The following is a 27,117-nucleotide window of genomic DNA, read 5'->3' on the forward strand; positions in this document are numbered from 1 at the left end:
TTGTAGTGTCATCTTACTCCTTCCTCAGTGAGTCTGGTGGTATCTCTATCCCCAAAGTTTTCAGAAATGTAAGGAAAGCAAAAAACTAAACTGCTCTCTTGGCTTCCCCACCCTGGGGCCTCTCTTCTGCAGGCTTCCTATCCTTGGTCTGTTGTGGAGGTGAAACAGTTCAATTCATTGACCCTTGTCCCATTAATCTACTTTTTCCACACACTACCTTGTCTCTGTCGCTGGTATCACAGCATGTGCACTGTTGCCAGGAGAGAGAAGGGCTTGTTACTCAGGGAGCCTGTGAATGTGGGGGAGCAGGTGCAGGTGTGTGTGGCTACCTGTCTCCATTTGGTCTTTATGGCAGCCCTGCAGGTATGGTGGGGTTTACATGCCCCTCTCCACTTTCTAGATGAGTAGGCACAGTAGTTCCTCAGCTCCAACATGAAAAGACAGATTTCCCTCAGCAAGATGATTGTGATATTCATTTCTCTAAGAGTTTATATTTATTCTTTACACTCAGCATATACTACTGAGGAAATTGATGTTCTGGAATCATCCTTAAAACTGGTAGAAAGGGATTGGGGAGATAGCTAAGTAGAATAAGTGCTTGCCTGGCAAGTGCAAGGGCCTGAGTTCCATCCCCGGTTCTGCAAAAAAAAAAAAAAAAAAAAAACTGGGAACTGCCATACCTGACCATCTTGAAGTGTTAGATACTGGCAGGGTACATGTGGGCCCAAAGCGCCCAGGCCAGCATTTCTAGGCCCTTCCTTTATCTCCTGAATTGGTGTCTGAGGGCTTGTTTCCAGGGCCTGTGAGGCCTTCCCCTCACCTCTCACACGCTGTCCTCACCTTCTGGAGTGTTCTGTAGAGATTATGGGTTTGAATTCTATGGGAGCATGACTGAAATGAAATTCTGACTAGAGGTAAAAGGCAGCCCACCTAAACTTTACAGGTGTGGTTAGAAGCTACAGATAGACTTCTCCAGTGAATTTCTGTCTCTGCTGCTGGGTCTCATCCACAGGCCCAGAACGACCTGATCTGGAATATCAAGGATGAGCTAAAGAAAGCGTGTTCAACAAATGACCTGAAAGAGTTGCTCATCTTCAATAAGCAGCAGGTGCCATCTGGGGAGTCTGCGGTGAGCTGCTTTGTGTTTGGTGGGACTTATGTATGAGGCCAGGCTACCCTGATTGCATGTAGGAGGGCACCATTTGTGTCCTGATGGCGTCACCACCATCGTGGTCACCACTTTCCAGACCTTATGGTACATTCTTTCAGCACATACTGAATGCAGGCAGGGTGAGTATTTGCCTTGTGTGATTGTGCCAGATGATCCCAGGGCTGCCGGGCATGCAAAGGAATAGAGACACATGCAGAGCAGCATGTCTGTCCATAGGGCTTCCAGCCCACCTTTCCTGTACTGTGCTCTGGCATCACACTGGGCACCTTTCTTGGTGCAGCTCCCATGGAGCACTAGGTTCCATCATGTGTTTTAAGACCCCAGGATGGGGGAACTCCCTCTTCAGAGACAAGGTCTGTGATGGATTGTAGTCGCCTCGTAACCCAGTGGCCCTGGGGGCCTGTCTTCCTTGAGTGGGGTGTGAGTTCTTCACTACACGTTAGTGAGGTGGTTTTTGTTTTGGGTTTTTTTTGGTAGTACCAGGGATTAAACTCAGGACCTTGTGCTTGTCAGGCAAGCACTTATTCCACTGAACTATCTCCCCAGGCACAGTGAGGTGTTTTTGTTTTTGTTTTTTTTTAAGAGTCCTTCCTTCCTCTGACAAGTTTCCTCACTGCTTTAGATCTTGGACCGAGTGGCTGATGGTGTGGCATTTGGGGCCCTTCTTCCCTGTGAGGAGTGCTCAGGCCAGCTGGTCTTCAGGAGCGATGCTTATTACTGTACCGGTGACGTCACTGCTTGGACCAAGTGTATGGTCAAGACACAGACACCTAGTCGAAAGGAGTGGATGACCCCAAAGGTAAAGGGTTGAGAATCATCCTGGGATCCATTAAAGTGTGGCCCCACTCCCTGGGTTTGTCCACACTGCAGGTCAGCAGGAGAGCAGTGCTGTGTTGCCTAGACTGCAGCTGGGCCGTCCTCATTATCAGAACATTGTTACAACGTTAGTACTGGTTCCAGGAGCTTGCAGGGCACCTGTAAATGCTACAAGAACATAAGATTATTTTTATTTCTACTTACTGAGTGTTGCACGCCATGTATTGTATTAGGCACACAGGACATGATGCAAATAAAGAACTGTGGCTACTGCCTTTATGATTTGAGAGTTTCTCAGGGTATATTCTCACCTTAGTGCTAGAGGAAGAGCTGGGTCTCAGGTTCTCATGTCATAGGGAATGCTCTTTAAGAATTGCTACTTTGGGGTTGGGGAGATAGTTCAGTACAAGTAATGCTTACCTGGCAAGCGCAGGGTCCTGAGTTCAATCCCCAGTACCGCAAAAAAAAAAAAAAAAAAAAAAAAAGAATTGGTTCTGCCCAGGCATAATGATGCCTGTAATCCCAGCACTCGAGAGGCTGAGAGGTAGGAAGATTGCCCTGAGTTTGAAACCAGCCTGGAATATATAGTGAGACCCTGTCTCAAAGAAAGGAAAAAAATTGAGATTTTGTACTGAACAGGATACTGAAGGCCTCCTTTGTGAGCCTGCTGTGGAGCTGCACTGGGGGATCTGGTGGTGTCTTTGGAGGGTGGTACTACAGGACCTCATTGGCTCCAACAGGCAAAGCAGGCCTTGGTGCCCAGGCAGGATCAAAACTATGTTCACGGTGTAGAGCCGTGAAACAGGAGCACATGGGGAGCACCCAGGGGTTCTCATTTTAAGTACCCCTCACTCTACTTGTGGAACTGAACTCCGCTTTTTTATTTTTGTTTCTTAATGATGCTGGGGTAGAATCCAGGGCCTTGTGTGCCCCAGGCAAGCACATTCCCACTGAACTGCACATCTGCTCTTGACCTGTATTGTCCACTGTATGCCATTTCTGTTCATCAGAACTACAGTCCCTCCTACCCGCCCACTGTGCTCTTAGGTGATTTCTTAAAACACCTACAACCTGACACTTCCACATTCTTACATAAACATTTTATGGGGAAAAAAGAAAAACCAGCCAAGAGTCTTACAGTGATTAGTCAGCTTTCTCAGTCTTTCAGTGGGGGAGGGGTTGGTGTCAGGAATTGTACTCGGGAACTTGCACTTTGCCAGGCAGTTAGTTGCTTGTGCTGCTGACCTATATTCCTGGCCTTCCAGTCTTTCTGATTTTGTGAGTTTTAGGACTTTTTGTAGAATATGCAGTCTCATGTTAACCTTTCATGGTGCCCGGCCAGATAGCTCAGTGCATTAAAGTGCCTGCTTAGGCAGCCTCAGAGATCAGGATTCAAACCCTGGCAAGCCGTGCTGGCCCCATCCCCAGGGCAATTGAGACTGGGTATGGTAATCGCAGCACTTTGGAAACTGAAAACAGGAGGATCACTATGAGTCTGATCTGTGTAGTGAGACCCTGTAAACCCTGTACTAAATGCCTAAAAAAATAAAGGTTTTGGTGTGTTTTGGTTTGTTTGTTTGTTTTTGTATCTTTAGTAAGTCTACAGTGTGTACAGGGTCTCACTTGGTAGATTGGACTCGTAGTGAACCGCCAGTTTTCAGCGTCCCAAAAAGCTGGGATTACAAGCGGGCGCCACCATGCCCAGTCTCAATTGCTGTCTCAGTACACCCTAGGGGCGAGGCCGACACAGCAAGCTGGGCTCTGACCGCTGCATCTATCTAAGCAGGCACTTTAGTCTGCTGAGCTATTTGGCTGGCCCTAATAAAATTTAAAAAAAAAATTTTTTGTATTGAAACCTCCAATGGTGAAATTGATACAATAACGAGCCCAATGCCATTTTGTATTTTAATGTACTGATTGTACAGCATCTACCTATATTTTTAAAGAGCATGTGCATGTGCCTGGTGTTTTTCACTCTGGTAGCCCCTGTTACCCGCACTCCCAGTATTTGTGCAACATAACTGAGGCCCTCTCCTGGCCTAGAACCCTCCTGTCTGGCCTGTGCCTGCCCCTCAGATCTGCACACAGCCTCTCACATCCACTCCCAAGTCACTCACATTACTGGTTTCTGCGTTGGCCACCTTTTCCTTTTTTAACTCCTGGCAGACTGAGCTGCTTGTTGCCTACACATGCCATATGAGCTTTCCAGTCCCTGTCCCTTCACCACCCAGCCTTTGCAGCTGTGGGCTCTGGGTAGGACTCAGTGTAGAGTGTATGCCTATCATACACAGGGCCCTGGATTCCATCCCCAGGACTACAAAGATAACTAACATGCTTTCTTAGAGTTTACCTTTGCATACCTCACTCTGCTTTTTCAAGAGATAGAACTCTTTTTTTTTCTCTCTCTCTCTGTAGTGAGTGGCATTTATTAAGTGCTTCTCAGCTGGAATGCATACTGACCACAAAGACAGCTAGAAAGGCTGTGTTTTGTTTTCTTTTGTTGTTTTTTGGTGGAACCAGGAATTGAACTCAGGCCCTTGCGCTTGCCAGGGAAGCGCTTATTCCACTGAGCCATCTCCCCTGCCCCCTGTTTCGTTTTGTTTTTAATGTATTTGCTGTAGAGTATCACTACACAGATTGGACTTGTAGTAATCCTCCTCTTTTAGCCTCCCCAGCGCTAAAAACACTGGGGAGGCAATACAGGTGTGCACCACCATGCCCAGACTCGCCCCAGGGGCAGGTCCAGCACAGCATGCTGGACCAGGGATTGGCAGGACCAGCAATCAAGCCCTGGTCCCTGCACTTGCCAAGGGAGGCCGTTAGTCTGCTGAGCTATCTCAGTGGCCCTTAAGGGCTGTTTTCTGATTGGATGAAGATATGGGTACATAGGAACTGTGCTTTTCCTGGGACCTAGCACAATGCCTCATAAATAAGTAGAGCATAGAATGAGCCACAGCAATGCAAGGTTCCTAGTTAACCCTGTAGGGCTCTGTGCATCCATTGGCGCACACCCTGATTTTGTGAAGAGTCTCACCCAGTGGGCCTGTGTTTGGGCCTGTTACTCACACAGAGGCTGTTGGCTCTATACAGGAGCTACTGGAGAGTGGCCAGGGCAGAAGTGGCAGTGTGGCATTCTTTGGGTTGCTTTGGGTTCAGTCTGGTCTTAGCTTGTCTAGAGGGAAAAAAAGATTTTTCTCTGACTCCATCACAGTAACAGGTCTCTCATAGTACTAGAACTAAGTATTATAGCAATAGAACATTGTCATAAAGAAGCCACCCATTTCCCCATTTTAGGTTCTTGATTATGAGATTATTTAGTTTGCACAGGTAAAATCTTCTACAGCCTGTCTGGTTGTTGCTTCAAGACATAATTAGTTTCTTGAAAAGTAAAATGTGTATCTTCCAGGAATTCCGAGAAATCTCTTACCTAAAGAAATTAAAGGTCAAAAAGCAAGACCGGCTCTTTCCCCCAGAGACCAGCGCCCCCGAGGCTGTGATGCCCCAAGCCTCCTCAGCCTTGAAGCCAGCTGCCATGAACTCTGCTACAGCAGGTACAGCACCAGGGTTGTATCCAGAGCTGCTCAAAGGGGCTGGGGTGTGGAGTTGGGATAAGGGTGATCAGCCATAGTCTCTTCTCTGAGGAACCCCTTCCTCACCTGGGCTAGTCCTTCTCCAGTGTAGAACAATTGTATTAACATAAATACTACCAGGTATGGTCTTTGTGCACGTAGACCTAGCCCCTCTGGAGAGTGAAGCAGAAGGAGCACTTGTTAAGAAGTTGGGCAGTGACATAATGAAACCCAGAGACCCCCCTCTCAAGGAAGGACAGCATAGACCTCTGGAAATAGCATATGACTTCTGTGTCTGAGGAGGCTGGGGGAGAGCTCCTGAGAAGGGCCAAGTAGACTTCCATGCCTGGGTGCCCTTAATCCACAGCTCTTCAGAGTCTGCTGCATGAGAGGGTGTCTTTCTTGTAGAGTCAGAACGTCATTGGCCACTGCTGGTGGGCCATGCTTTAAGTCAGCAGCAGCAGTGAGGCTCTCTGTTTGTTCCTCAGAGCATGATATGTAATCTGAGGGTAAAAGTACAACTGGGTAGGTGGAAAACAAGGCCTGTTCCTGAATATGAGCCTGTTGGTGACCTTCCATCCCTAATGAGGATCGCCCTGATCCTGCTTTGCTGCCTGAAGCCTCAGTCCAAGAACATGAGTTGTGGGCTAAGTGGGCTCACACCCCTTTGCCTGGATAAGAGTTGCACTTTGAATTTTAGACAAGGGGTATATAGTGGAGAAAAACAGAAGAGATTGCCTGCTCTTTGTCTATCCCCTTCCAGACTGGTTCCTAATCCCAGGAGAGGCTTGCTCAGCCATCTATGGAACCTCCTTGGGTCACATCATTTCGTGGCTCATCACCTACCCAGTCCTATCTATGGCATGGAGCATGCATGACTTCTCGGGCTAGCTTGCTGTCGTGCTGTGCTTCCTGCTGGCCTTTGACTTCTGTTTCATGGCTTCTTCCTGGAGAATATGGTGGCAGAAGTAGAGGCTGACCACAGTCTCTACAGCCTCACTGCCTCTGCCTTGGTGCTCACTGCTTGGTTTCCCTATTCCTCCTCGCTTCCTGAGGTACAGTGCCAGAGAAGGCCATTGTGACAGTTCTGCTCCCCCATTCCAGATAAGCCCTTGTCTGACATGAAGATCCTGCTGCTTGGGAAACTCTCCCGGAACAAGGATGAGGTGAAGGCTGAAGTTGAGAAGCTTGGGGGCAAGTTGACAGGGTCAGCCAACAAGGCCTCCCTGTGCATCAGCACTAAGAGTGAGTGGAGATGAACCGCGGTGGGAGTGCAGCTCTGAGGCAGGGAGCATATGTAGCACCTGTGCTGTGTTTCATTGAAGAAGGGTGTGACACCGAAAAATTTTTAGGTCACATCGAAAAATCCTCTCAATACATCAGCATAATTCAAGTGTGTTACTTCTTTATTTTTGGCAGTACTGAAGATTGAAATCAAAGCCTTCACACTGAGCTACATTCTTCATCCTTTTTTGTTTTTATTTAAGACAGTGTCTTGCTAAGTTCCCCACGGTGGGTTCAACCTTCAAACTTCCTGCCTCAGCTTTTCAGAATGCTGGGCTTACAGATATGTACCACATGCCAGCTGCTCAGTATATATATGGTCTGTGAAATAGTTGAAAGAACATGCCCTAACTCAGCATGGCTTAGAAGACTGTTGTTCATAAAAAAATAAGAGTTTTCATTTTGTGTAGCTGCTCAGTATATATAATATGTTTGTGTGTCTTACATTCCTAACTGAAAGTTGCAAGCTGCTGTAGCTAAGTGGATTTCTTCATGAGTTTTTTGGCTATAGTTGGTTTATCCAGTGCTGGCGATCTAGATGTGGCCTCACAGGAAGCTTCACTTCATCCGTCTTTGTAGGTGTAACATGTCAAATGAATGAGAAATGGTACAGCACTTCCCACTCACACTGAGCTGCAGGGTTGACCGTCTCCTGCCATGTACCTCCTGACACCTTGGTCTGTGAAATAGTTGAAAGAACATGCCCTAACTCAGCATGGCTTAGAAGACTGTTGTTCATAAGAAATGATTATTGGCATGAAGAGTGCTCTGAGATTACATTTGGGAAGGAAAGAAAGCAAGCTAACAGTAATCTTAGCAAAGTGCAGCTCTAGTAATTAGAGATTGAGTTGAGTGTTCAGTATATGTTTGGTTTTCTTTCCTTCCAATTTTTAACAGAGGAGGTAGAAAAGATGAGTAAGAAGATGGAGGAAGTAAAAGAAGCCAACATCCGTGTTGTGTCTGAGGATTTCCTCCATGATGTCTCCGCTTCAACCAAGGCCCTGCAGGAGCTGTTCTCAGTGCACATCTTGTCCCCTTGGGGGTTAGAGGTGAAGGAAGAGCCTGTCGAAGTAGAGGCTCCAAAGGGGAAGTCAAGGGCTGTGCTCCCGAAGAAAAGCAAGGGCACCACCAAGGAGGAAGGTGAGTGCCCAGGCTGCTGGCCCTGCCCCTCTCTTCCCAAAATTAGGTTGAATGCTCCCTAGAACAGTGTCCCAGCTCCAAGTGTGAGGGCACCAAGTGGCAGGTCTTGGGGTGGCAGGAGGCCATCCATGGGTGCTATATTGGCAAACTTATAAAAACTATTCCTTAGTTCTCTAATTCCCTCTTTTGCGTTCATGTTTGCATTTCTCTGGCCTTTTATAGGTATCAAGTCTGAAAAAAGAATGAAACTAACTCTTAAAGGAGGAGCAGCTGTGGATCCTGACTCTGGTAAGTGGGTAGACATGGGCACGCTCGCCTGCTGCTGTGGCATTGTGTGCTCCTGCCCTCGCCCTTGGCCTCCTTGGCACCCCCACAGTCTCTGGAGGGAGGCATGTGGCTAGCCTGTCAGGGTTCGGGCAGAGGACAGCAGCCTTGTCTCTCCAGGTCTGGAACACTCAGCTCATGTTCTGGAGAAGGGCGGGAAGGTTTTCAGTGCAACCCTCGGCCTGGTAGACATTGTCAAAGGGACCAACTCCTACTACAAGCTGCAGCTTCTGGAGGATGACAAGGAAAGCAGGTAAGCCCCAGGCCTGGGGAGCCTCTACCTGGCTTATGAAACCAAGAACCTGTGGGACCTGGGCCCTGATCACAGAGAATCAGAATGGTGAGGTCTTCCAGTAAAGGGAGGAGGAGGCTTCTGGCCACCAGTAGTGCCTCCTGTTAAGAGGGTTTAACTTCACATCACCCAGCTGGATTTATTCTTGGCCAGTTACATTCTAGATTTAAGATTTTCTTAATGCAGTTTTAAAGCTTGGGAAACAGCTTGGCAAGCACTAAACTTACTCTTTAGTGTTGTTTCAAATTCCCTAATTACTCCAATATTAAGTTCTCCCTTAGCACTTGGATGTGGCTCAGTGGTGGAGCACAAACCTAGTGAGCGTGGTGGCACACAGGTAGCAGGAAGCTGAGACAGGAGGATCAAAAGTTGGAGCCTAGCCTGGGCAACTTAGTAACTTACGGCGACCTCATCTCAAAAGTAAAAAAGGTCTGGGGGTATAGCTTAGTGGCGCAAGTGCAAGACTCTGAGTTCACTCCCCAATGCCAAAAAAGTAAAGAGGGGGTTGTAAATATGGCTCAGCACTCTTTAAGTCAATCCCCAATACTGTGTTTTTAAAAATCCTCCCTGAATGGGATGATGGGGAGGGAAGCTGTTGATCTGTGATGCCTCCTTTCCTTGTATAGGTACTGGATATTCAGGTCCTGGGGCCGTGTGGGCACCGTGATTGGTAGCAGCAAACTGGAGAAGATGCCATCCAAGGAGGATGCGATTGAGAATTTTATGAAATTATATGAAGAAAAGACCGGGAATGCCTGGCACTCCAAAAACTTCACAAAGTATCCCAAAAAGTTCTACCCTCTGGAGATTGACTATGGCCAGGTAACCACTTCCTATTCTGTAGTTGGACACTTGATTGCCTTTGCTAGATGCCCCTTTCAGGTCCTGATTACCTGCAGCCCCACAACATCACCCTTTTGCCAGGGCTGTTTACATGGATCTCTGCCTGGCTTTTTCCCTAAAGGATGAAGAAGCAGTGAAGAAGCTGACAGTAAACCCTGGCACCAAATCCAAGCTCCCTAAGCCGGTGCAGGAGCTCATTAAGATGATCTTTGATGTGGAAAGTATGAAGAAAGCTATGGTGGAGTACGAGGTACATATCTTTGGTGGACTTAAATGTCAACACTGACTGAGGACAAGGACTGTTGCTAAGCTAGTGAAAAGCTGTAGCTGTTCATATCCTTGTGTCTGAGAAACCAGAGATGAGGTGTTAGCTCTTTGTACCTTCAATCTTGGGGCATAGGGCTGCTGAGGCATGCTGTGCTTGCTGCTTCACTGGGGTCCTTGATTCTTAATGCGTGTGTTGACCGTAGAGAGCTCTCTTTACCCCTTCTTATTAGCTGATAGGCCAGGTAGGTCATGTGCTTCTGCCTCCCTCCCACCCCCATGAACCAGTCAGCTGGAGTTACTTGTCTTATGATGTCTCCTCAGAGGAACCTCTGTCTCCTCAGATCGACCTTCAGAAGATGCCCTTGGGGAAGCTGAGCAAAAGACAGATCCAGGCTGCGTATGCCATCCTCAGTGATGTCCAGCAGGTGAGTGAGCAGGGGCTTCCAGGGGTCTCCTGGCAGCTGCTCTTCTAGGCAAGGGCAGCAGTGACATCTGCCCAGTGCTAATTAAACAGCAGCCCGGAACCACAGTTGATAAAGTATTTGGATTTGTTTCAGTTGAGCAGAACTGAAACATGCCTGCTGCTGACTAAAGATGTCACAAAATTTACATAGTAATGTTTTCAGTTACTAAATGTGTTGTAGACTTCCTATAAGTTGGATGATTTTTCTCTTAAAATTGTGGCATGCATCCTTACGAATTAGGCTGAGTTTATTTTGCAGTTATTAGGAAGTTGCCAAATAGAAAAAGTTTTCCTTCCTTCCTCTGATGTTCACACAATATTTATTATGTGTAACACGTGCCTTCAGAGGCTTGCTTATATGGGTGGGGTGTGACAGGCTGGAAGGGGTTCCAGGAAGTGAGCCTGACATTGGAGTAAGGTCCTGAGTCAGAGCTGTTAAATCCAATCACCTTTCCATACTGCCCACAGGCTAGGAATGTGTAGGGCTTTCTTTGGCTCAGGTTCTTTAATTTGTCCAGGTGGGAGGTTGCATCTTTCCCATTGCCAAGTGCCACGTACACTGGACAGAGCAAAGTCCACACCATGGTGAGAATTAGGCTTGAAGGCTGCCACCTCACAGCCCTTGCCCAGCCCATATTCACAAGACCATCACCAAGGCCACAGCATCCCAGCATTAAACACCCTCTGTATGTGGGCCCTGAGAGGCCCTGCAGTTAGGGCTGCTTAGCTTTTCTGTTTCTGGCCATCTGGACCTGAAATTTATACACACACAAATTCCTCACCTCAGAAATGGGAGTCAGTGAGCAAAAGGGGATCTGGCTGAATTTCATAGCTATGGTAAACACCACCACCCCATTGAAAAATGTTCAAACATCAGAAATAATAAAAGGCATTTTTCAGCAGTGATGAGTCCTGCCATGGTTTTGTAACGTTTCACTTATTTGCTGCATCAGTAAGTTGCTGTGTGAGAAGCCTACTATGTGCTGGGCTGTTAGGGCCAAGCTGGGTATCCCGCTCCCACCCCCAACACCATTACACAGTGAGAAGCAGCCTTCTCTTTGAAGCCCCACACACCTGGCCTCCAGCTGCAGTGCCCCTCTAGGCAGGAGAGCCTGAGTAGGTGCCAGGCACTTCATGCCTTAGCCTCACTTAACTCCTGTCCCCTCCCTTCCAGGTACTGTCCCAAGGCAGCAGCGACTCCCAGATTCTGGATCTTTCAAATCGCTTCTACACTCTGATTCCACATGATTTTGGGATGAAGAAGCCTCCACTGTTGAACAACGCAGACAGTGTACAGGTAGTGCCCATATCTGGGGTGTGCCCTGGTTTGGAAAAGAGATTTTTTTTTCCCTATTGGTGGAAACAACATCCCACAGAACTGATTGTTTCTCTTGTCCTTGCTCTGAGTAGAAGAGCCAGTGGACAGAGAAATCTATTCTCTACCTCACAGGGGACCAACAGGAATTCTGGCTGAGGCACATCTCATGGCATACTTAGTGGTGGTCCTCACTGGCATAGGGTGTGGAGACAGGAAGTTCTTGCCACACACAGGCCATCTGTGCCAAAAGGGCATCTGTCTTCCTTACTTTAATACTTGACTCCCCAGGCCAAGGTGGAAATGCTGGACAACCTCCTGGACATCGAGGTGGCCTATAGTCTGCTACTGGGTGGGTCTGATGACAGTAGCAAGGACCCTATCGATGTCAACTATGAGAAGCTTAAAACTGATATTAAGGTAAGAAGGCAGCCTTTTCCCAGGGCCTTAGCCACTGATCCCGAGAGCAAGGATTCCCACTTTGTGTGTCAGGATAACTGTTGGGCCCATGGAGTTACCTATCTATTTCAGTGTCACTTGGTGGTCCTTACAGGCCCTGGGCATGTCATCTGTACATGGTGCCCCTGTTTGCCAGGCAGGCTTTCTAACAAGTACCTCAGCTTGATAGGGGCACTGATTTTGAAGGTCTTGGCCAGAAGTTCCTCTTTTTCTCCTTAACCTGGAGAGGAGAACTCTGAGTTGGAGAATGGGGCTGTAGATGTATAGACAGTTTTCCAGGACTTGATCTCAGAAGTAGAAATACCCAGTGGTGGCTGTAATAGAAATTGGGTGTTTGTGATCAGTGTTGTGTCCTGCACACAGGTATCCTTAAACTGGGGTGTCACCCTGCCTGGGCCATCCAAATGAGATCTGTGCCTCATTTTCCCTGGCCCCAACTGCCTGCCCAGAGGTATCAGGCCAGAACCTCTGCTGTTTGAGTAAGACCCAATGCAGACTGCAGACTGGGGCTGAATGGAATAGAATTCCGGCATCTCCCCATCTGCCTGGGGTACCTTCCTAATAGGGAAACCATACTTCCCTTTCACTCTCCATTTCAGTTTTGAGGCTTTTAGTAGTGAGAAAGACCAGAATTCCTAGATTTTTCCAAAATTTTTAATAATATTAAAACCTGGCACATGAAGTCTTTTCCATAGTTTGCTGTGGTGCATTTAATGTGAGTTAGGTTTATGTTGCATTATTAGGCCTGTGCTCTTGGGGTAACCCACATGGCCCTAAGAATTCAGAGACTAAGCGCTTGTTCCTGTCCTCAAGTCTCAGTGGTTAGTCTGCTTCCCTCCATTTCTAATTGCATGGTGGCTTCTGGCCCCTTGGCTTCTGTCTGGCTCATGCTGGACTGCTGCCGTAAGAGCCAGTTCTTCGTTTTGGATTCTCCCTGGTCCCTGAGCTCCAAATTGTAGCTTTTCTGATAGCAAAAAGCGTAAGATTTTAGAAAACCCCTGAGATCTTTAACAATTGAAATAGGTGAAAAGACAGATGCCCAGGGAGGTGGAATCCAGGCTCAGCCTGCCTGGATTACAGTATAGCACCTGCAGTATGGCTTATAGTGAGGAGTGAGTTGGTCCTGGCATCTGCTCAACTTGTGGATTGCTAGTCTGCCTACGTGGGACTTACCTGGGGATCTCCTTGCTCTGATCCCAAGACACCTGTCTTCTAGGTGGTTGACAAAGATTCTGAAGAAGCTGAGATCATCAGGAAGTATGTGAAGAACACACATGCAACCACACACAATGCATATGACTTGCAGGTGGTCGAAGTAAGAACTGGCTCCTTTTCCCCTTTGTGTCCTTGTACTTTCCCCACCCACCTCCAGCCTGAGCCTCAGAAGGCAACAGCAGTCTGCCTTGCTTTAAATAAGGAGAGCAAGTGACTGTCTTTTGGACAGGAAAATTAGTAATAGTCTTGTGGTTGGGGTAGCTTTTTATTCTTAAAGGGCATGTGCAGTCTTGACTTGGTTTTAGAATCAAGTGTGCTCTCCCAATCAGAGCCTATCAACATTAATAAATCTGTCTCTGAGTAGCAAAAAAAATCAAGTGTGTGCTCTGCCAATGTAGGATGGCTTCTGTCCAGTAGGACCTCAATAGATCAGGTTATGCTGATCGTAGGGCGGGGGGAGGGGGGGGATATAGCTTCCCTACTGCAGCAGACCTGTGCTTTCTAGAGACGGGAGATGGGTCAGTGGAATAAGCGCTTCCCTGGCAAGCGCAAGGGCCCAAGTTCAATCCCCCGTTCCGCCAAAAAAAAAAAAAAAAGACAAGAGAATTGGTGCTCCCGATTCAATGCACTCTTTCAGGGAACCAGAGTAACAGACAGGTGCTTTTGTGTATGTGTGTGTGGAGCTGGGGATTGAACTCAGGTCTGTGCTCTTACCAGGCAAGCACTTAATCTACTGAACTATCTCCCTGGCCCCCAGACGGCTGCTTTTTTGTGTCCTTTATTGACTGCCTCCTCAGATCTTTAAGATAGCACGGGAAGGGGAGAGCCAGCGCTACAAGCCCTTTAAGCAGCTTCACAACCGCAAATTGCTGTGGCATGGATCCAGGACCACCAACTTTGCTGGAATCCTGTCCCAGGGCCTGCGAATTGCCCCACCTGAAGCGCCTGTGGTAAGTACCTGGAGGCCCGGCCCAAGGATGTCTCTCCTTCCTTGGAGGAGGGGGACAGCCCCAGGAGCTGGGTATGGGCTCATCAGGTGGAGTGTATCCCACATCCTTCCCTGCCTTGCAGCAGTAGCCCCAGGTATGTCTTCCCCTAGTCCTACAGACCAGCCTTCTCCATGATGCAGCTGCACAGCTCTCAAGTGACATTTTGGAACAGAAGTGTGTGGGCCAGGGCTGCTGGGGGAGCTGAGTGGGTTGACATTCAGGAAACTGACCTGGACCCAGCCGGGCTGAGTCCCACGCTACCACTGCTGATCCCTGGCTGGTGGCTTCTGTGCATCTCGGTCCACCCAAGGTGGTGTGGTGACTTGTCCAGTGCTGAGCGAGACTAGGCAGATGACCTCAGCTCTCCAAACCTCCTGTTGCATTTACTGCAGGAGCTAAAATGATAGCTTGCAGTCCTGGGTATGCCCATATACCTGCTGCAAGTCTGAGCAGGGTGAATTAATTTGTGACCCTCCCATTAGCCCCATGAGGTTATTTTCCCAGCTGGGAAGAAGAAAGTAGGTTCCAGGAACTTCACAGCCAGCCTCAGCATCAGGGAGTGCTTGCTGCATTCAAGGCAATCTGAGAAAATGGCCTAACTTCAAGTAAGGAGGATTTCAGCTGTCCCTTTTCTAACCCTGCAGACAGGCTACATGTTTGGGAAAGGCATCTACTTTGCTGACATGGTCTCCAAGAGTGCCAACTACTGCCACACATCTCAGGGAGACCAAATAGGCTTAATCCTGTTGGGAGAGGTCGCCCTTGGAAACATGTGAGTAGCCTGTCTGTGAGGTGGGGGACTTGATGGGAAGAGGAGGGAGCTGAAGCCGGAAGAGGCCCTACCAGTCACTGATTAGATAGCTCTGACCACCTGTGAGTAGTAGAAAACAATTCAAGTTGAGATCCAGGAAGAGAGAAGGGCATCTTAGAAGATAAGAAGGTAGTAGGACAACCAGGCCTCAGGGAGCAAGAGGCCAAATTGCACCAAAGCTGGTCTCCCCACAACTCACCCTGCCTCTCACCATTGTTTAGATTTTCTTTGACCAAACTAGATGGAGCTGGACTCTTAATTTCAGTTCCACATTCCCCAAAAAGAAAATCTGATTAATCAGCTTGCTTTAGACATCTCCTCTGATCCTATCAGCTGTTTCCCAGGGAGCAATGTCATGTTTTAAAGGTCCAGGGACAAACAACCTCTGGAGCAGCCAGCCGGCTGAAGCTCCAAACAGAACCTTTCTTTGGGTGGGGGCCACAGTTGTGTGGGCTAGGCACCCAAAGTGACAATGGGCAGGGTTCTCTGGATGTTTTAAGTCATCCCACCTGATTGTGCTAGGCAGTGTGCTGGTCTAGGGGCTCTAAGACTGTTCTCTCCTGAACAGGTATGAACTGAAGCATGCTTCTCACATCAGCAAGTTACCCAAGGGCAAGCACAGCGTCAAAGGTGATGTCCCCTGGCTATAGCCAGGCCCCCAGGAGAGTAAGGAAAGGGAGACTGGCCTCCCCAGAAGGCCGAGGCTTAGGGGTGGCTGTTCATTTAACAGAACACAGTTTCACTTTTGGCTGTGGCCAGTATCACAGGTAACATATGCGAGGTATTTGTCAACTACTGCAGGAAAGGGCCTCTGGTGGCATGTGTTCAGGGCACCAAGCTGCCTGGGGAAGGGACTGCTGTGGAATTTGGTAGAGCAGCTGTGTAAGCGCAGAGGGAGCTGATGTTGCACTTCTCCACAAAAAAAAAAAAAAAAAATATTTCAGATTGATACTAAGAACCTAAATTTCAAGCCTTTAGGTTTTGGTTTTTGAGACAAGGTCTCACTACAGTTCTTGACTCACTATGTAGCCTAGGCTGGCCCCCAGCTCACAGCAAATCTCCTGCCTCAGCCTTCCCAGTGCTGGTATTGCATGCATGGACTACCACTCCCACCTTTCAGCCTCCAGTTTCATAGCTGAAGAGAATATGGGATTTGTATATTTAAAACGAGAACATACACGGGGCATGATTTGTACCTCGTGTCCCTGGGATGGGTTCACACCCATTTTTAGTTCCTAGCACTTGACTTTCTGTTTTGCAGGTTTGGGAAAAACAACCCCTGACCCCTCAGCTAGTATTACTCTGCAAGGAGTTGAGGTTCCCCTTGGCACAGGGATCTCATCGGGTGTTAACGACACCTGCCTGCTGTACAATGAGTATCCTTTCGTGGCATGCTGGGTGTGAGCATGACAAATATCTGGGAGACGTAGCATTGTGTACCTCTGCACGGGTTGCTCCATACTCCTCAGGGACTGTCCTGTAGTGGATCTCATGGTGCCTGATTCCCCATGTTCACAGGGTGGGAGTCTTGTCCCATTTCCAGTGGGTCTTTCGTGTGCCTGACAGACAGTGGGTCATCCTGAGCATCCTGCCATCCATGAGGAAGGAGGAACAGGACACCAAGCTGTTGTCTCCTTAATACACTTCCCTCCAGGTACATCGTCTACGATATTGCTCAGGTGAATCTGAAGTATCTGCTGAAACTAAAGTTCAACTTTAAGATGTCCATGTGGTGAACTCAGCTGTAGCAGAGCTTTGCCCCAGGACTCCAGCTCCAGGGCCCATGGTGTCCTCATGTGTGAGCTTGCACAGACCTCAACTGATTGCTGATGGCCATTACCTTTACTCAGTCTCAGTAGAGAGGATTTTACATGAACAGATTAAAAGGTTCCTCCTGTTGTAGATGATGGGGGTGGGGTGGGGTGGGGTGGGGTACTCTGCCAGGGAAAGTCCTAGCTGACAACACCTGAGGAAAAGTTGGGAAAGGTGTTTGTTCACTGTGTTCACCTAGACTAGTCCTTTGGAGAAGCCAAGTCACATTACAGCCCCTGCCTTACTGGTTTCCCAGAGAGGGAAATGTGCTTCCACTCTTTTTCTAAGTGTTTGTTTTTAGTTTTGATATTGGCAAAATGTTAAACATTTATTTTGAGCTAAAAATAAAAACTAATTTCATACTATTTAGATTTTCTTCATCTTGTACTTATTGTCCTCTTTTTAGTTTTGGGATCATGTTATTTTGCCTTTCAGTGATAAATAATGGGGAGACTAAAAGGAGAAACATGGATTTCTCTTAGGAAACGAGAGCTTTCTTCCTTTTCTAGAAATACTTGACCATGGAAGCTCTCTGAATGTGTAACATACTAAATTAAAAGTTGTACTTGGAATTCTTGACTTACCTATGAGCAGTTATTTGTCTTCTAGATTAAAATCATCTATAATCACCAATGTAGCTACCCAAGGGCTGATGGCCATTCTCCATTAAAATGCAAATCCTTCTGTGCTCGTGCTTGTGTCTGGTCTCATTCTCACTGCAGATGTCATAATCATAGGGTAAGGTCCACAGAGACTCCCAAGTACTGTCCCTGCTGGTCTCTCAAACCCTGGAGCACCAGGCACCAGACTTGAACGTCCACCTGAGTAGGAGAAACCATAGCTCAGGAACAGGAGGCACTCAGCAGACAGTGTGAAAGAGAAGCACATAGACCACATCACTCCTGGAGCTGCTGAGTACTGACCCTGAATGTTTACATCTGAAACCCATGGCTGGGCCTTACAACCCCTAGACACTCTTCATAGGAGTAGGGGTATGGGCAGTCATAGGCAGAGATGGCAAGACACCTACCCTGGAGGTTCTACAGACCTTTCCTAGGAGGAAGAAAAAACATGTCTCAAGCCTGGAAATCCAGGGATTTTTGTCAGGATTTTGTTTTGTACTTCGGTGAGAGAAACAAAGGACAGAAAGAGCATGGGGAGGGGCTGGGGATATAGCTCAGCAGCACAGGCGCCAGACTGGCTAATGGCAAGGTCCCAAGTTTGATTCCCAGTAACAAAAAAAAGGCGGGGGGGGGGGGATGTGTAATCCTACCACTCTGGACACTGAGGCAGGAGGATCACTTGTGAGCCTGAAGTTGGCCTGGGCTATGTCATGAGTTTAAGAACAGCCTAAACAATACAGCAAGACCCTGTTTCAAAAATAGTAACACTTGAATGAGTTTGTAGTGGGAAAAAAAAAAGTGACATTGAAGGGTCATGTGTGAATTGTAGTTCTGGCCTGTGGTGACCAAGTTTGTGCCTTTATCTAGCAAAGTGCAGTTAAGGTGTTAAGAATTCAGGTAGAGCAAAGCAAGGAAATCAGAGGCAAGACAGACTACCTGTGTGTAACTGCATGAAAATCTCTGCCTCTGCCCTCCGCTGTCCAGATTTGTTAGCCATTCAGCAGAGCCCATCAGTACCCTGGCTCCTCCATGTTTTATGCTCTAACCTTTTATCTTTAATTTTTTTGAGACTGGATCTCAAAGTTACAGCAATCCTCCCGCCCCAGCCTTCCAAATCCTGGGGTCACAGGTGTGTACCACCATCCCTGCCCCTTTTTAACTATACAGAAAACAGTTATCCTTGCAGTACTCGAAGTTTTGTGAAGTTTTTTTTCCTCTGTATTTTAGGGAAGGGTCTACCGGGTGTTCAGGGTCTCACTAATAGATCAGACTCATGGTACTTGCACGTGCTTTAATCCACCGAGCTATTTGGCCAGCCCTGATTAAAGTATTTTTAAGTCGAAGTTCAAATCCAGCCCTGCTCAGGTAGTGGACCTCTGCGAGCAGAAATGTTCATTCTAGAAGCACCTGCTCACCCCAGCCTTTGCACATGTTACTGGCTGAGCGGTTAGCAGTGGCACGTACCTTACAGAGACTACACACCATTCCCGGTGCAGCACACAAGTTCTGTGATTCTCATCTTAGTTCAGGTGTTACATTCCTTGGGAGTTGAAAAAGAAATCCTTCAACATCCTGCTCTGGTTTTAGGAATGAATTCAGGCCAGATTAAGACTAGTGTGGCCTGGCCCCTGGTGTGTGTGATGTCCACTTACAGTTAGCTTTAAGCTGAAGACCTAGCCAGTGAGTAATCTCAGCTCTTCATGCATCTGCTGTCTGGGGTCTGTGTGGGAGGGGTGATTTGATTAGGACTGAGGAGTTCTGTAGAGGCCCCTGCCTAGTGTATAGCTCTGGGCTCAGCCTCCAGTGTGCATGCACATACCCATTTTACACTGCTCTGGAACAGCCAGCTGACATGGGATTTAGCATTTCCATAGATGGTAGTGTTTCTTTTCTCCTAAACCCATTTCTCAACTCCCAGATCAGGCTTGGTGTTGTCCATCATTTGGCCCAGCAGAACAGTTCACCCTCGGTTGCAATTGGAGTTGCTGACTCCATGAAGTCTAGTGTCCTAAGCAGCACCTACTGCCTTGAGCTCCAAGGGGCACCCAAGGCAGCAGTTTCTTGGGCATATACAGCGCAGGCTATGTGGGTAATGACAGTGTGTCTCACTACTAGAGGTGGCTAGGTTACAAGGTACATTTGGGGAAAAACAAAAGATAGGGCCTTGAACATTTTCCTCTTTGGTGTTGGTGAATTGTGCTTGAGTGTAAATGACACCATGCCCACCCCACACAAGCTGGCCCAGTGGGACACTTTGTGTCTGTCCTGTGTGCCTGGTGCTTGTCCACTGCTGTCCACTGCTGGGACCTCCCATGTGGAGGCTTTGCATCCCCACAGTAGAGAGTGTAGCACGGGCCCAGCCTATGAGTTGGGTGGTTAGGCCACTACCCTATCACCCAAAGTGGCCTAATGACTAGACATGGGTGGCTCATAATGGTGCCAGTTATAGACAAGCACTCTGAAGGGAGGGGGTTTGGTCTTAGATTCAGGAAATGCAGTAAATTGGACTAATGCTTGCTTCTAACACCTGATAAATACACATCCTCAGGAGGCTGAGGTGCAAGGATCATTGTGAGTTTGAGGCTAGCCTGGGCTACAAGTCCAGCCTAAAGTACATAGCAAGATAGTGTCTCAAAAAGACAAAACAGAAAAGAAAGAAAAAAACCCACATAAATTTTGTTTGGAGGCCTTAATCTGTAGGGGACAAATGCTTCCTAAAGAAACAGTGTGATTCTACTGAATTGGAAGATAAGGCTACCTCCTGGCAGTTAGAGGCTTCTTGTACCAAGAGCCAATATGCAGGGGCTGGAGAGATGGCTCAGTGGTCTAAAGCACCTACTTGGAACAAGCTTGGCAAAGCACAGGGACCGCGGTTCGATCCCCCAGCACCACATGCCAGCCAGCCGCGCCCCCTGGTGGGCTGAGCTGGCCACACACACACACACACACACACACACACACACACACACACACAAATTAATAAATGTTAAAAAAATAAAAATAAAAAAAATAAAAAATAAAAAAAAAGAGCCAATATGCAGATGCCAGAGACATGATTACCAGGGGAAAATGGGGTGCTACAAGCAGGGGGATAGTGAGGACCCCCAGGAAATTTTCAAGAAAGGCCTCAAAAGTGACGGACCACTAAGGACTCACGATAAGTGTGAAGGTTTGTATCACCTCTGTCAACTCAGATTCTGGGTGAGGGCAGGAAAAATTATAGGAACAGTTTTAGAAAAAAGTCCTGGCTGTAATGTGCTGATTACAAGAGGGGTGGAGCACAGGCAGGGAGCCATCTGCAATGTTTTAGCAAGTCAAAGTAACTTCATGAGGGGTTAAATGAGAATTATATGTACGTCTTTTAAGTTCAAAATGTTGTGAATATTTTCATTATTTTAGTTTTTTGTTGTTGGCTGGTGCTTCATTCAAGAACACAAAATACATTTTATAAACTTACGCATTTTTTGGTTTGGGATTTTGTTTTTTGTTTTGTGGTAGAAGCAGGAATTGAACTCAGGCTCTTGCGCTTGCCAGGCAAGCGTTTATTCTACTGAGCCATCTCTCCGGCCCCCCAAGTTTGGGTTTTTGGAGATGAGCTGCCATTACACTTAATAGCAGTCCTGCCTCAGCCTCCTAAGTGCTGGAATTACAGGTGTGTTCCACAACTGGCTCTACTTGATAAATTTTTTTAAGTGTAATTTTTTTGTTTGATGAGCTTTGATTGCTTATTGTTTTCCTCATACTAAGGAACCCAGAGCCTCAGGCACACTGAGCAACCAAACACTTCCTGAACTACCTACCTGCTCATCTCGCAGTACAGTTTTGTTTTGTTTTTAATGGGGGGGGACCACCAGAAATTGAACTCAGAACCTCATACTTTCCAGGCAGGGACTGTGCCACTGAACTATCTCTCCAGCCCCTCATAGTGTAGTTCTAGGCTATAGAACACCTCTGGCCCAAGCCTAGGATCTCTGACATTGGGTTAATACTAATCCATAAATACAAATTAAATGGGGTTCTTGGTCACAGAGTATAATAAATGTCTGGGTTATATTTGTCCTTCAGATTCCTCTCTGCTGGGAATAGTGTGTTCTTAACTCAAAGGGGTGCAGAGTCTCTTCAGAGACCAAGGGAAGTATGGTTGGGGTCTGCAGAAGAGAGCCCCTGTGCTCTGGGTCATCTGAACCTAGGGCTCTCCTTGAGCAGTGCTTCCTACCAGGCCTTTCTCATTGGCTACGTGAAAGTAAACAAATTTCTGAATCACAGAGTTGTCTTGATATTGTATAGCTCAGTGGATTAAAGCGCCTGCAAGCAGACACAGGGGCCAAGGGTTCAATCCCCGGACCTGCCACGGCCCCACCCCCGAGGCATGCTGAGATGGCAACTGAGACTGGGTGTGGTGGCACGTGCCTGTAATCCCAGTTCTTGGGAGGCTGTAAACAGGTGGATCACTACAAGTGTGATCTAGTAGTGAGACCCTGAACACCCTGTAGACCGTTGCCTAAAATACCAAAAAAAAAAAAAAAAAAATGTGTTTGAGAGCCCTAAACTCTGGCATGACTCCAGACCTCTGATAAGCACTCATAATAGAACAGATCTTAGTCATTATCTCTGAACCCTCCAGAACAGTTCTGCTGGAGTCTGAATGCAAACTGGAAGCTGCAGGAAAGCAGGAAAAACTAGAAATCAGGACCACAGTCCTGTGCTGTGTGTGGTTCCTGGGAGACCCTGCCAAGACCCTGGGCTCTTCCTGCAGATGTTACTCCATCCTCCTGTCCCTCATCCTGGTTTTTGTGACCCGGGTGCCACCAGCCTCTCTGCCATTCCCCAGCTGGCCCCCCTTCCTGCAGGCTTGCTGGAGCTCAAGACAGCTCACTGCTATCTCAGCAGATGGCCAGGCTAATTTTAGCCATGCGCTGCTCACCCAGGAGCTAGGCTGGGCTGTTTAGACTTGGATAAACTAGTGTGTGTTAGTTTATAGCCAATAAAAGAGTTCTGAGTTAATGTGCTCTCTATGTGTGCCTAACATGATATAGAAACTCCAGAAATACCACTTTAAGGATATTGTTTCTCTGAACCAAGAACCCAAGCTGCAGACCAAGCAGGTGCCAGCTCCTGGGGTGCTGTTGGAGGGTGGCAAGAGGCAGGTGGCACTGGTCCTCAGCGTCCTCTACATACTTCCTGCCCATTGCCTGCCATCCTGGTCACAGCCATGTTCACCTCCTGGGTGATCCTCTGGCCACCTTGAGGTGATCAACTGCAACTTGATGCAAAAGGACTGAAAACAAGAAGAAACTACAAACACCAGCAGCCTGCATTAGCACTTTCACAGAGAGCCCCTCAGACAGTGTCCCATAAGGTAGGCAAATATGGAAAATGAGGCTCAGAGCATAACAGGTTGGAACTGAGAAGCAGGTTAAGAAACTTCTTAGTCATCACCCCCGTGTACAGAAGCTGCCTTTCATGCTATTTCTCCCAGAAAATTAAGAGGGAGCCCTGTGTGGTGTGGAACCTTGTGTTCCATCTTGCTCGCCTTTCTCTAGACTACACACTGGAGGATGTGGAGAAGGCATCAGCAGAGTGAGGTCAGACATGTTCTGCTTCCCAAACAGTTCATGACCTCTGAGAGGCCTGGATGGTCTTCAGAGAGCCCACTGTGCCAACTGGGCTACCTCCAGCTACAAAGCAAAAAGGTTCAGCTAGCAGCTCCCCAAACAATAAGCACACTGCCACTCAGCAAGGAGCAAACTTGGGACTTGTTAATTGGCCTGTTGCCCTTTATCTTCCTGGCGTGTTGTAAGATGGCCTGGCCTCCTAGCGCTAGTGACCAAAGGCAGGAGAGGAGCAGCTCCCTCATCCTGTCCACTTGCTTCTCCTCTCACTCTGGAGGAGACCTGGGATGGCCACCCTGGTTAGGGAAGTGGGCTCCACTGGTGAGATCCAGGCTGCAGTGAGGCTGAGTGCTTTCGGGACAGCCCAACCCAAGAAGTCACATGTGGAAGCCAAGGTACACACAGGTCCACAAAGCCCAACCAACCTCCATGCCCATGACCTTTGGGCTTTAGGAGTCCAGCTGTAGGTCTTCCCTAAGTTCCCTCAGCTCCTCAACTGTTCTGTAACTTCTGAAGGAAGATGAAAACCAGCACAGAAATAAAGCTATTGCCCAGAATAGTTGAAATGGCAGCACTTCCTGCTAATCTCTCGGGCTCTTCAGGCTGTGCTGACACTGTGGAGGACATTGTGACACCCTGGTACAGACATGCCCCTCTGTTCCTCCAGAGCTTGTCTCCTGTGAATAGCAGTGTCCTTTTCTGGAAAAATGTCTTACCCTGCTTTTGTGAGGTGAAAAATCCCCTGCCTGAGCTCTTAGTGGACTCCAGCTATACTGGTGGCAGCTCTATCACCCAGGGTGGACAGCCACAGGGATGCACAGGACAGGGCACCCATGCTGGAAGCAATGACCTGTGAGCAGTCTCCCAGCACAAGGATAGTAAGCACCAAAGGGCACAAGCTGAGCTGGCTGCAGCTCTAGACCCAGCACTGCATTTCACTGGTCCTCTTGGCCTTTTCCCACATTGCCCCCAGGGCAGAGACTGTCCCCAGCAGGTGGGATTCGTGACAACACTGGACACTGAGGAAACACTCAGCACCCCTGCCAAGCAAGAGACTCCTAGACAGCACATGCTCCTTTACATTATGAGCAGCATACCGTGCCATTAGATCCATTCTTTTTTTTCCTATCAGCTGTATGAAATGAAGAGAGTAGCCTTTCTCCTGTCACCAATGGGACCTGTAGGCCCTGTGATTCTTGACTTTTCAGTTCCCTGTGGCAACTCTGAGATCCAGTTTCACTTCTGTAATTAGAATGTTCAGTCCAAGATAATCATCAAATCCATGAGTTTGGCTTGACATTAGACTGTGTCCCTCCCTGGGCAGGAAACCTGTAGGGACAAATGCTGTGTCTTGTTTTTTTTTTTTTTTTTTTTTTTTTTTTTTTTTGGGGGGGGGGTTGTACCAGGAATTGAACTCAGGCCTTGCACTTACCAGACAAGCACTTATGTCACTGAGCTATATCCCCAGCCCTCATCTTGTCTATTTCTAAGCTCCTCCCATTTACACTAAGCTCTCCATCACAATATCAAAATACCCAGGCAATTACCTTACAAATGTTTGCTTTGGCTCATGGTTCTAGAAGTTCCAGAGCAAACCATTCATGAGCCAGAAGGCAAGGAAGAGATGGAAGGAAAAGGAAGAGACCAAAGTCCCACAGCTCCTTCGAGGGCATCCTGCAGGGACCAAGGAGCTGCCCACCATGCCCCACTGCCAAGGGTCCAAAACTCCCAGTAGTGCCAGGCTGGGGACCAACAGTTAAACACATGGTCCTTCAGAGATTTCATCCACACTCAGGCAGTAGCACCATCCTAATGGAGTAGCAATATCAGGGGAGCAGAAGAGGCAAGTGATGGAGACAGCACGTCCTGTGATGGCACCTGGCTGTCCTAGCCCCAGCAGGCACATGACTTGGGGCCTTTCTTGGGCTTTAGCTGGCTTTCAAAGGATTCCTGCTAGGGCCCTTAGAAAGTGGCTCCTTCAGGCCTGGTAAGTGCTTAGCAATGGTACAAGGTGCATTTGCAGTCACAGTAATCAGGCATCCAATCCAATCCACCCCAACCCACCCCATTTACTGCTACTGTGTTACCCACACCTGGCCCACAGGACCACTGTGATTGGGATAAGCCTCCCCCCAAAGACCCATGTGCAGGCGCTTATGCCGCTGAGCTATCTTCCTGGCCCATTCTCTTGGAACTTAAAAGATACAAAATCTGTTCAGTAAAGGTTTCATTTTTTTAAAATCTGTAAGCGCCTACCTAGCAAGGTCCTGAGTAATTTTGAATTGAGAAGAAAACCCCCAAATGTAAAAGCAGTCTTTTCTCCAGGTTCAAAGGTGTACCCAGGTTCATGTGCATCACGGCGTAATCACAATGCTTCTCATGGCTTCGTGCATTAATTTATTCGCTTTCCTTAAACGCGTCACAGGGGCGGTGTCCCCTTGAAGGCCCGCGTGAACGCCGTCCTTACGCGGCTGGTAAGCGTCCTGGGGTCCTGGGCTCTGGGACCCGGATCTCAGCTGGAGTGGATGCAGCAGTGTGACCACGTGCCCGATGCCGCTGCCCTCACCACGCCCGGAAACGGCGCCTCCTTGTCTCCACTGTGGGAGCAACTTCGCTGTCCGCTGTCGATGTGGGCAGCACTGGCTCCTCTCCCGGGTGGAGATGCGCTTTACATCTGGAGCGTCAGACCCGCAGCCGCGGCCTGGGGCAGGCAGCGGAAGGGCTCGGAGCGTGAGGGCGAAGCTGTCACCTCAGGTGCCTGAGGGGTGGTTGCCCCAGCCCCCCAGCTCTGCGCAGCGGTTACTGGAGCAGAGACCCGCAGCGCCTAGGCCCATGGGGGTGGAGGGACCGCACATAGGAGGCCGCGGAGAGCTGCAGCAAGGGCTCCTTGGGGAGCAGCGACTGCTGCACCCAGCCCACACGAGGGGCTCCTGCAGGGCCTGCAGGTGTGCTAGGGAAGCAGGGCAGGACTGATGGGGAGTTCCCCAACAGTCTCCAGGCCACACATCACTTACCAGGAGCTGCTCTGCCTCAGGTTCTCCTTCCTTATTATTTTAAGGCAGTCTACCCTCTTTCCTTGAAAATAAGACCTAGCTGGGCAATAACTAACCTTGTCCATGGAGAATGCCAGCCCCAGTGGATCCCCGGTGCCTGCCATGGGGGGTGGGGGTGTTTGTGTGTGACCGACGGGGGCGTGGTGGTGTGCGCCTATAATCCCAGATCCTGGGAGGCTGTAAACAGGCGGATCACTAGGAGTCAGATCTAGTACTGAGAACCTGAACACCCAGTAGACCTTTCCCTAAAAATACAAAAAAAAAAAAAAAAAAAAAAAAAAAAAAGTGCCAGCCCCAATCAGCCTCTCCTGGCCCCACCTGTCACTGTTCTCTTGCTTGAGGATCACGCTGTGAGGCAGGTGAGGCCAAAACAGGTAAGGGGGATGGGGGCCTGGCATTTTCCATCTCAATTTTCAAGGTTGATTATCTTCCAACTAAGTCTTATTTTCGGGGAAACGTGGTAGCTACAGCATTCTGTTATTCACAGCAAAAGATGTAGTTAAGAATTCTCAGTGGCTACAGGACGTTAAAAAGAATTTCTGGGTTGGGGAGATGGCTCAGTAGAATAAGCACTTGCCTGGCAAGCAAAAGGGCCTGAGTTCAATCCCTGGTTTCAAAAAAAAAAAAAAAAAAAAATTCCAGTGGAAAGAAAACTGTGAATGAGTGCGTGTGTGTGTGTGTGTGTGTGTGTGTGCGCGCGCGCATGCACGTGCAAGTGCATGTACATGTGTGTTTTCTACCTCAGGTAAGACCAACATGTAAGGAGAAAATGAAACAGAACATGAGGGAAGAAGACAGGAGTGAACAAAAAGCCAAATAAACAGAGAAAAAACAAACATTCCACATACACAGTCTGAGAGGAGGTTGTACTTTGGGATAATTAAGCACAGGAATAAATTAATTAAAAGATAGCATTAAATGACCTTCAGAACTTAAAAATGCTTATGCCCAGCAATGACAGAATGTAGTTGCTGACCACAGGCCCTGAGGCACAGTTGGAACTAAAGAATCAGGGCAGCAGGAAAGAAGGCAAGTTCTGGGATGAGCAGGGATGTCAAG

At 48.1% G+C, this 27,117-nt stretch overlaps 1 protein-coding gene across 1 annotated transcript in view; it reads left to right on the plus strand.

Moving 5' to 3' along the window:
- The window catches only part of Parp1 (poly(ADP-ribose) polymerase 1), a 34,750-nt gene extending 17,309 nt beyond the window's left edge, over positions 1 to 17,441 (plus strand). Inside the window, exons 6-23 of the mRNA XM_004641172.2 lie at positions 1,013 to 1,129; positions 1,794 to 1,970; positions 5,394 to 5,538; positions 6,661 to 6,801; positions 7,738 to 7,980; positions 8,203 to 8,268; positions 8,425 to 8,557; positions 9,223 to 9,418; positions 9,561 to 9,689; positions 10,048 to 10,131; positions 11,344 to 11,466; positions 11,776 to 11,904; positions 13,160 to 13,258; positions 13,956 to 14,108; positions 14,792 to 14,919; positions 15,527 to 15,588; positions 16,220 to 16,334; positions 16,613 to 17,441. Of these exons, the coding sequence (XP_004641229.1) occupies positions 1,013 to 1,129; positions 1,794 to 1,970; positions 5,394 to 5,538; positions 6,661 to 6,801; positions 7,738 to 7,980; positions 8,203 to 8,268; positions 8,425 to 8,557; positions 9,223 to 9,418; positions 9,561 to 9,689; positions 10,048 to 10,131; positions 11,344 to 11,466; positions 11,776 to 11,904; positions 13,160 to 13,258; positions 13,956 to 14,108; positions 14,792 to 14,919; positions 15,527 to 15,588; positions 16,220 to 16,334; positions 16,613 to 16,694 (2,322 nt within the window). The 3' untranslated portion in view covers positions 16,695 to 17,441. The remainder of the gene's footprint in view (positions 1 to 1,012; positions 1,130 to 1,793; positions 1,971 to 5,393; positions 5,539 to 6,660; positions 6,802 to 7,737; positions 7,981 to 8,202; positions 8,269 to 8,424; positions 8,558 to 9,222; positions 9,419 to 9,560; positions 9,690 to 10,047; positions 10,132 to 11,343; positions 11,467 to 11,775; positions 11,905 to 13,159; positions 13,259 to 13,955; positions 14,109 to 14,791; positions 14,920 to 15,526; positions 15,589 to 16,219; positions 16,335 to 16,612) is intronic.
- Positions 17,442 to 27,117: the final 9,676 nt, after the last annotated feature.

This window comes from Octodon degus, unplaced genomic scaffold (assembly GCF_000260255.1).
Source record: "Octodon degus isolate 3935 unplaced genomic scaffold, OctDeg1.0 scaffold00131, whole genome shotgun sequence".
Classification (NCBI taxonomy): domain Eukaryota; kingdom Metazoa; phylum Chordata; class Mammalia; order Rodentia; family Octodontidae; genus Octodon; species Octodon degus.